General features: G+C 42.5%; 1 protein-coding gene across 1 annotated transcript in view; it reads right to left on the bottom strand.

The window, feature by feature from the left end:
- myo15b (myosin XVB) overlaps positions 1-9768 on the bottom strand; it is a 160249-nt gene that overhangs the window by 52316 nt on the left and 98165 nt on the right. Inside the window, exon 23 of the mRNA XM_017310910.1 lies at positions 4837-4951. Coding sequence (XP_017166399.1) covers positions 4837-4951 — 115 coding nt within the window. The remainder of the gene's footprint in view (positions 1-4836; positions 4952-9768) is intronic.

The following is a 9768-nucleotide window of genomic DNA, read 5'->3' as shown; positions in this document are numbered from 1 at the left end:
TATTTTACCTTTTATCTGGAAATAGTGTCTGTTTATTCTTGCCATACAGTCTCTGTATTAATTATTGCTCTAAAGGTCTTGCCATACCAGTTTATTCCTCTGTATTTACTTTAGTTTCTTAGTTTATTCTTGCATTTTGTTCTTCATTCATTTCCCATTTAGTTTCATTTGATTAGTTTTATCCTCTCGGTTTATTGCTATGTCCACTTTAGTTTTTTTCCTGTTGCTAGATTTATTTGATCATTTATTGACTTCACCATCACCTGCTGCGCCTCCTAATCGTCATGTGTTTCACATCATGTGTTGATTTTTCACTGCTCAGCGTCAGATTCTGTTTTTATGCCATAATTCACGTCCAGTTCTTCGCTCCGTTTTATGTCCAGCTTCTCCTGTTTCAGAGTTTTGCTCAATGTGCGCGTCTTTTTTTTTTTGTTTCGTTTTGTTTTTACCTCTTAAGGTGCAGGGGAGAGGAGAGGGGGTGGGAGGGTTAGACTGACATAAATCTTTTAAAACAACGGAAACAATTTCTGCATTCTGATTATTTAAATTTAAAAGTGCTGTGTTGTTCTATCACACCCGTTTCATACCGGACCACTTACAGCACCGTGTTAACGCTATAAAATGAACGCTCTCTATCGTGGTATCACCCATGGAGGGATTTATTGATTTCTTTATTTAAATGGGTTCATTTTTCAAAGTGATACAAAGTCAGGGTATCGTGATTTTAGCAATTACATGTTTATAAGAGCGATTTTCTGTTGTCCTTCCATGGAAGCGGGCAGCATCCAGACGGACAATAAAACACTTTTTAATATAAGTTGCTGCTTTGACATGATCACATTGATATTGAGGATTTACAAAAATCCTCAATAAAACATAAAGTATTAGAAAATCTGACACCAGACAAAGTGAATCACAGCAACGTCATCAGCCGGTGTAACGCTGACCTGATGCGGTGAAGCTACTAGCAGGAGCGGAGCTGCGCCAAAAGCTACAAACACTGAATAGAAGGAGAGCTGCCATCAATACAGTTGCAGCCAGGCATGATTTAATGTTACACAATCCAGTTTTAATAAGTTGCTCAAAGTCTAAATTGGTATTGTTGTGCATTTAAGGTGTAAAGTTTACCTTCGACCAAACGGCCCCCAAAGGAATCCCAGCGCCCCCTGTTGTAAAAATGTCCTCCAACTTTCCGTCTTGTCCCCTTTCCTCTAGCCATGCCCTGCGCCACTTGTTTTTAATTCCTTTCCCAACTAAACATGTTTCTTTACCGGGTGAGACAAACTCCATCTTCTTTCATATCGCATTTAACCGCCGAACCGAACGCACGGGCTTTTTTTCTACAAACCGATTTACAGTCATTGGTCAAGAACACGGGAGCTAGAATTCTGATTGTAGATAATAGACAAAGATGTCTGCCAGTTTAGTTGAGGCGGGCCGTTTGGTCCAATGCTCGCTTTGCTTGAAAGTCTGTTCCCCAGACGGAGCTCTTTACGCCTAAGTTTCAAATGTCTGACTAAATAAATCTTCCTTATTTTAATTGTAAGTAGTTCTTTAAATATCCTGTGAGATGATATACTTACCCATGTATCCATAACAACCGGAACTTTCAATATCCAGCAAGTTATTTTCGCAATTTACCGTCTATTAAAGAGTGCCCTCCGGATTAATTACACTTTCTGCAGCTGCAGCTGTAAAGTTGCCGTATCAACCCGATATTTGCTGGAAAGTGCAACGTCTCCCCTTTCAGAAACCGTTGGAATTTTTCAGATAGCGCTATGTGTGGCGCAATTACGGTACTGCAAATTTAGATGTGTCACCTCCGGTCTAGAAGGGTCCAGGAGACTACAGTTTTGGTTGAGGCGGACCGTTTGGTTAAAAGCCAGAAATCCGGCCCCCAGCCGGAGCTCTTTAAGCCCTGCATAGACAAAGAAGGCATGACAACCCACACTAAATCCCGGGATCATAAGCTTCAAGTCTCACTTGTCTGTCACAATGTTGCTGCTGCAGCCTTCTGTTGTAAGGCTGCAGCAGCAATGTTAGTAGCTGCAGTGTCAAAAGCAGAACACAGCTCGTTTAGGACACTAGTAGCAAACTCATTAGGTGCACATATGGGTGTTTGCCTAGCAACGGAAAAGATCAGCTGGTAAATAAGCTTCCCTACCATGAACCAAAAAGAATGGGATGAAATCTGTAGTGGAGTGTATATGAGTGCTGTATGCAAACTCAACCTGCTTCATGTGTTCATCCCATTCACCCCCTTTAGGTACTTGACTAACTGGTCTGTTAAACCTTACCACCATGCCATCTGACATTGCATGATATGGAGATGTCCTTGTTTTGTATACACCCATACTTGAACACAGACATTTAATAAGGTCTGAATCAAACTGGCATCCCTGGTCTGTGTGTAGGGTGTGGGGAACAACATGGCGACAAATGTAATCCTCAAACACTTCACTACAGCTCTCTGGTCTGGAAGTAATCACTTCCAGACCAGGTTAATGTACTTCATGAAATAGTCCATTACATCAAGCATGTATCTGTTTCTATGAGTAGTGAGGGGCAATTCTGTGAAATCCATAGCTATTTTTTCAAACGGCTTTGAAACAACATGTTTCAAAGGGGCCTGCTGACAGGGTGTTGGCGGCAGCCGTGCCTTGCACACCACATATTCTAGATCCCACTCAGTTATATCTTGAGACATCTAAGGCCAGTAGCATCTGGCCTGAGCACATTGTAAAGTCTTTACTGCATCAAAATGTCCAGCAAGAGAATGGCCATGTAGTGCCCTGAACGCTTCCTTTTGTTGACCACTTGGAACAGCAATCTGCACAACAGGATAATACCTCACAGTTGATCTCACAATGTGGTGGAACCACTGTACATTTTATTATATGTGCTGTACAGTTTAAGAAAGACAATTGGGTTTTTCTGAGAGATAAATATCTGCTCCATAAAATTGCAGATTCTCCGACCAAAATCTAGAACTGCATTATGGAGTTGTAGAAAGTCCATACCAAGGAGAGTGCCTTCCCTGACATTCCTCATCACTTGCATATCATGGTGTAAAGTATGTGAGCCCATTTTAAGTCACTTCAATGGTGCCTAAAGTGTCCAAATTGTGGTCCATCACTGCTTTTGATAAGACAGTTTTTTCAAGGATGCAGCAATAGACTTAGTTTTTTTCACTTATAAATGACATATGGGAGCCTGAATCCAACATAATGTGTGTGTCAGACCCCTCTAAGATCCCATTCGTATACAAGGTAAAATCACTTACTGCTGCCATCAGTGTGCTAGTTTCTGAAGGTAAGGGGATTCCCTTACCTTCAGAAAAAAGTGGTAAGTGGGTGATTACCCACTTACCACGCTAGATAATGTGTGTGGCAGTGACACCATTTTCAACTCCAGCAATTCCACTGTCATTTAAATAAAAATTTGAGTAAGCTGATGAGCACCCCTCCTCAACAGCTAGTCAATCAATCAATCARATTTTATTTGTATAGCACATTTCAGCAGCAAGGCATTTCTAAGTGTTTTACATAATAGTGCTAGTGTTTGTTTCCCTGATAGTAGAATCCATCAGTTGAGTAGCCTGGATAGTTATGATTGGAACGGTAGTCAGCTGGTTGGCAACTACACATAGGTGGAGGTGCCATGCATTTTTGGTCCTGAAAAAATTCAGGACCAAAATTTTGAGGGCCTAAGCCCTCATGTTTTCATTGAGGGCTTAGGCTCCTCCGCCTCCATCAGACGGGTGTCTCCCAGGTGATTGGTGACGTCCTCTACTGCCCTCATTGTAGAAGCCACTGGACCTTAAATATTTTTCAATGCTGGCCCTGAAAGAAGGCAAACCAGATCTATAGCCCCTGCTGTATAGATTGTCATTTTGACTGCACCCATATCGGTGCCCATACTCAGGGGAGGGCTGGCAAAACTGTCTTGTTGGTGAATGTGAATCTGTTATCCAACTTCATTTTCAGTGTCCCTAGTTCTTTACTGAGGTCCTTTACATTACTAGTGAGGTTTTGTATGGCAGTTTTCAGATACTATTGCTCGCTGGAAACAGTATTTACAGAAGGGGATGTGCTTACATCTTCTGCTGCAGCACCTGGCAATACTGGTGATATTAAATGAGCAGCCTGACAAGCCCACTCTGCTCCTGCTGCAACCTCAAAAGTCTCCTGAAACATCTTCACCCCACTCTTGTTGCACTTGATCTGTATCCAGGTCCTGATCCAAACCAGCAATGAAACGGGACATTTTCATGTACTACTCACTCACATTTTTCTCAAAATTGGGAATGCCTCTTTCACTAGACAACATTTATCTGCAGCATAGATTTCCATCGCTTCATTTGGCAGCCAATGACGTGCATTGGGAAAAGTCTGAAATGAGGCAATAACATTCTTTTGGCCAAACGTGTCATGGAGATGCTTTTTGGTAGCCTCAAATGAACTTTGTGTGTTCTTGGGTAAATTGTCCCATGCTATGAAAATCTCAGGTGGCAACAATGTAGGTAATTCCAGGGCAAGATTAAAATCTTTATAAAAATCTCGCTGAATATCCTCATACCGGTAAGCCCACAGTGTAAACTATTGAAAAATGTTGGTAATTTTAATTGACACATAAGACACTGAACAAACGCATATAGTTTTATATAGTTTTTATGTAAACGTCTGGTTTTAACTATATAGGTCGTCATTTTCAGAAGGTATTTTTAATCTGACAAAAATTTGAATTCATATGACAATTTACGATTGTGGAAAATCAGTAAATGAACCTCAATTTAATTTCATGGGTAATTATCAACAAAGATAAAAGTTTTATTACCTTGGTGAGTCCTAGCTGGTAATGTCCTTCTTCAGCATCAACCATGTTTAGCAGATTTACTGACAGCTCTGTCTCTGACAAGTGACTGGGCTTTTGCTTCAGTAGAAATCCATACCTACAACAGAATAGTAAGAACAGTTACTTAGATCAGTGGTGCTCAACCCATTTTCTTCAAAGCCCCCTTTCTTTTTTTCCCAGTCAACCTGCGTCCCCCAAAACCCTTGCTGTTTCCCACCTCTCTGTTGTTTTGTCAAGGTATCACGCCCGGTGTCAGGAACTCTGGTTATTTGTTTTTTTTAACTTTCTCCTGGGTTTGCATTTTGATCATTGGGGCATGCCATTAGCAATGCATAAGGAAGAGCAGTGACTGACTTGCAAAGCAAGGCAGTCACTGCCTTCATGTAATGCATGGCAGGCGCCTATTGTTCTACACCCAATAGAACTTCTCTAATTAGGGGCATGCCATAGCAATGCATAGGGAGAGCAGTGACTGACTTGCAAAGCAAGTCAGTCACTGCCTCCATGCATTGGAGGCATTAGTGGGCACGCTTTTTCTGCGTGCCCACCCACAATGCCCACCCACATTGCCTCCATGTGTGTCTGCCTTCCTTTGTGTCTCACTCACATGATAGTTGAGCTGCTCTTTAGAACTTGCATGGCAATCACTGCCTCCCATGTAATGCATGGCAGGCACCTATTGTTCGACACCCAATACTATGTCTGTTTATTATAACATCTTTTTCCATTACCGTTAATGCGGCTTGTACCGCTGCGTGCCCACCCACAAAAGTGGTATCAAAACGTGCAGCTCAATCCCAGGAAGGGAGCTATTATTTTTATTGGGAATTGGAGTTATGACTGCGAATAAAAAGCGAATAACCAGCAAAATTTTCAACTGCCGAAACGCAGAGTGTAACTGACACCAACTGCCGCTTTTTTAGAGTGAGAAACAGGGTGGAATTTTGACCCCAAAATAATTTTGAAATCGCTCTCATGGCCGCAAAACTTGTACTATTGGTATGAAAGTTGGTCATGAAATCGCACCGAATGCCTGCTCCGGTAAAATGTTTTCGAAATTTCTCTTGGGCTTATGGTTTTCTGTCCAGGTGCTTCAGAGCAAAGTGATGGGACAGGACTAACTGACACTCCTCCCCAGTGTTTTACATACATTTCTGAAAAATTTCTGAGCTCAGCACACACCATATTTCTCTCATCACCGCAATTACTGTGAATTCAACCTGGATAGACTCATGCACAGAGAGAGTGGTATTAGAAAGTTTAATTGACAAATGAAAGTCTTTGGCTCTCAGACCCAGGAGGAAGACGTTGCGCTGAAAACTGCTGTCAGAGAGAATGAGCTGCTGTGTATGAAAATTAGAGATGTCTTCCCCCCAAAAATAAACTAAGGGGACCGAGCCGGCGTCAAAGACACTAGGGAAAGTAAGGTGGGAGATCAAGTATGCTTGCTAAGGAAATGACTCTGCATGATTAAAGATGAAGGAGATGGAATACAAGATTTTATGAAGGTGAGAAAATTATCTGAAATTGTGAGAAGACGCGAAGCAGAAGCCGAAAGATAGAGGATGCCAACGAGGCGCCAAGAAGTAAAGACAAAACTTCCGAGAAGTCGGAAGAGGAGAAATTGTGAGATCCTGTCAAGATATCAGAGAAACTGAGAATGATGATGATAATTATGATAAAATTGGTTTGCCATCATGTCAGATGCCTGTGCAAGCATAGGAAGATGGAGAGGCGATAAAGGACCTGAATAGTCAGATTATGACCGAAGAAGAGAAATGGGTTGCGAGAGTCTGAAGCAGAAACGAAGAATGAAGAGTTTGAGAAGAAACGGGAGAAGGATCTGATATTTTAGAGGAAGCTGAGGAGAAGCAGAAAGGTAGGAAGGAGAGTAATTTCTGAAAATAAACAGAGTTGAGAAAGTCAGTCGGGCATTGGTAAGTGTCGTGAAACCTGGTATAAGCATGTGAGATCTGTCCAGGTACACGCAGAAAACGGAATAAAGGCCTGAGAAATAACAGTAAACCTTGTATAATGATTTAATGATGATTATGGTTTTTAACAGGTTTAAAATAATAATACACATGCCAATGAAGGAATGTCTGTAATGTATAATCAAAAATATATGTTCTGTACTTTTAATCAGCTGAATGTTATAATACATTATGGAAAGTAAGGTTTGAACAGCTTGATTGTCGTATAAGGATCACTGATCGTTAAGATTAAAGATAATGAGTGAGGAAGGAACATACTGAAGTAATAGGTCGACAAAGTAACACATTGATTATGTTTTGTAAGAAAAGAAAGGCTTAGAAGGAGAAACTGTGYGGAGTGAGTCATCACTGAGCGGGGGCGAGGGTGCGGCAGAATCAGAAACAGATGGTCAACGGAAAACAAGGAAAGTTTCCTCGGCTGCAGAAGCTGGCTCTTGGGATGTGGAACGTCACCTATCTGGTGGGGAAGGAACCGGAGCTAGTGTGCGAGGCTGAGAGGTTCCGGCTAGAAATAGTCGGCCTCACCTCGACACATGGCTCTGGTTCTGGAACAGGTCTCCTTGAAAGGGGCTGGAAGTACTTCCATTCTGGAGTTGCCCACGGTGAAAGGAGCTGGGCAGGAGTGGGCATACTTGATGTCCCTCATCTGGGCGCCTGTATGTTGGGGTTTACCCCGGTGAACGAGAGGGTAGCCTCCCTCCGCCTACGGGAGGGGGGGACGGGTTCTGACTGTTGTTTGTGCTTACGGGCCAAACAGCAGTTCAGATWACCCACCCTTCTTGGAGTCCTTAGAGGGGGTACTGGAGAGTGCCCCTCCTGGCGACTCCCTTGTTCTACTGGGGGACTTCAACGCTCACGTGGGCAATGACAGAGAGACCTGGAGAGACGTGGTTGGAAGGAACGGCCCCCCGGTGCCTTCTCCGGGTCAGGAGGGTCGTCCTGCCTCAAGTGGAGGAGTTTAACTATCTGGGGATCTTGTTCACGAATGAGGGAAGAAGGGAGCGGGAGATCGACGGGCAGATTGGGGCAGCGTCTGCCGTGAAGCGGGCCTTGTACCGGTCCGTTGTGGTGAAGAGAGAGCTGAGCCAAAAAGCGAAGCTCTCGATTTACCGGTCGATCTACGTTCCCACCCTCATTTATGGTCATGAGCTTTGGGTCATGACCGAAAGAACGAGATCACCGGTACAAGCGGCCGAAATGGGTTTCCTCCGCAGGGTGGCTGGGCTCTCCCTTAGAGATAGGGTGAGAAGCTCGGTCATCCGGGAGGGACTCAGAGTAGAGCCGCTGCTCCTCCATGTTGAGAGGAGCCAGTTGAGGTGGCTCGGGCATCTGGTAAGGATGCCTCCTGGACGCCTCCCTGGTGAGGTGTTCCGGGCACGTCCCACCGGGAGGAGGCCTCGGGGAAGACCCAGGACACGCTGGAGGGATTATGTCTCTCGGCTGGCCTGGGAACGCCTTGGGATTCCCCCGGAGGAGTTGGAAGAAGTGGCTGAGGAGAGGGATGTCTGGGCCTCCCTTCTGAAGCTGCTGCCCCCGCGACCCAACCCCGGATAAGCGGAAGAAAATGGATGGATGGATGGATGGATGGAACTTTTCACATGTTGATGTATTAAGTTTTGGCTAAGTACATATTTTTTTTTATCAAAAAAATACAAATTATAGTAATCATGATAAAAATTTTCATTAATACTCAAAATAAGAATATTAATGTTATAATCACCACCTTTAAGAATAAGTCTCACAGCAATGTCCAACCTCATGCTGTAGACCGCCGCAGTGAAAACAGAAAAATCCACAACCTCTTTTGCTAGGAGTTTTTCTGCAAACTAAAATGTACAGCTTCATTTAATGATTCAAATTTTAGGTAACAAAAAATATAATTCACTGTACATGTCCATTTTATGTAAGGGGAACCTATTATTTCAGGTGGCTTAAAGAGCTAAAAATATTTTGTTCCCCCTCCTAACTTTGGCAAATAAAGAGCAAATGTTATCAAAATCAGAGGCTTTGTTGTTGATGATGAGAGGAATGAACACAGTTAAAGACTTGCAGGCACATTTATTTGTTTCAATTTTTTAGAGGGGGAACAGATTATTTCAGGCAGCTCATATATCCATTCTCTCCTCTTCTCCCCCCATAACTTTGGGAAATAAAAAGTAACCGTTTCCAAATTCTCAAAAGTTATCATGTTTGATACCATACTAGACATTTCCTTAATCCAGTAATCTGTCATATTTTACATTAGAATGGGATTTACCAAAAACTCTGATCTTTTCAGGAAGTCTTTATTTGGTGCCTTGCTGTCAGCCAGCTTCCATCCTCTTGTATCAGAAATGAAAAATTATAAGTGCACACTACGTGTTGGAAACCTGTTGACTGACTTTTGTCAGGCTTAAGAAACAAAAGTTGTAAAAAGATCGATTCTCTTCGCGTTTAAAATAACACAAAACAGCGTAAAAAGACCTCCACAAAAGACCTCGTTTATTTATACATTTTTTTTATTTTGATAGCTGCCGATTAAACTTAAAGTTACAACATTAACATGATTATACGAGTAGTTTTTACTCATATAAAAGGGGAGAGGGAAGGGATGAACAGTCAGATAAGGCTTCTGCATGTTCCCACTAAATACTGAATATGCCCAATTTGGGTTTCTTTACCCTTTTATCACTAGGGCTGTATAAATAAATCAATTCGGCGATATCGATATATCGATATTTTCCAACCTAGGAAAATATCGATTTTTCATCCGCGAGTATCGATCCGTTAAATCATAGGGGTCCATAACCTTGAAGCTCTTTTTAATATCTAGTTTGTTACGGCGTAGCAGCAAGACTCCGCCTCCCTCAATCTCACTTTCAACTTGAGCTTAAAGTGCACATTATAAACTACACACCAGTTTTTAAATTGTGTTAATAGG

The sequence above is a fragment of the Poecilia reticulata genome, linkage group LG19 (genome assembly GCF_000633615.1).
Source record: "Poecilia reticulata strain Guanapo linkage group LG19, Guppy_female_1.0+MT, whole genome shotgun sequence".
Lineage (NCBI taxonomy): Eukaryota > Metazoa > Chordata > Actinopteri > Cyprinodontiformes > Poeciliidae > Poecilia > Poecilia reticulata.
The sequence above is the reverse complement of the archived record's forward strand: the minus strand, read 5'-3'. Positions and strand labels throughout refer to the sequence as shown.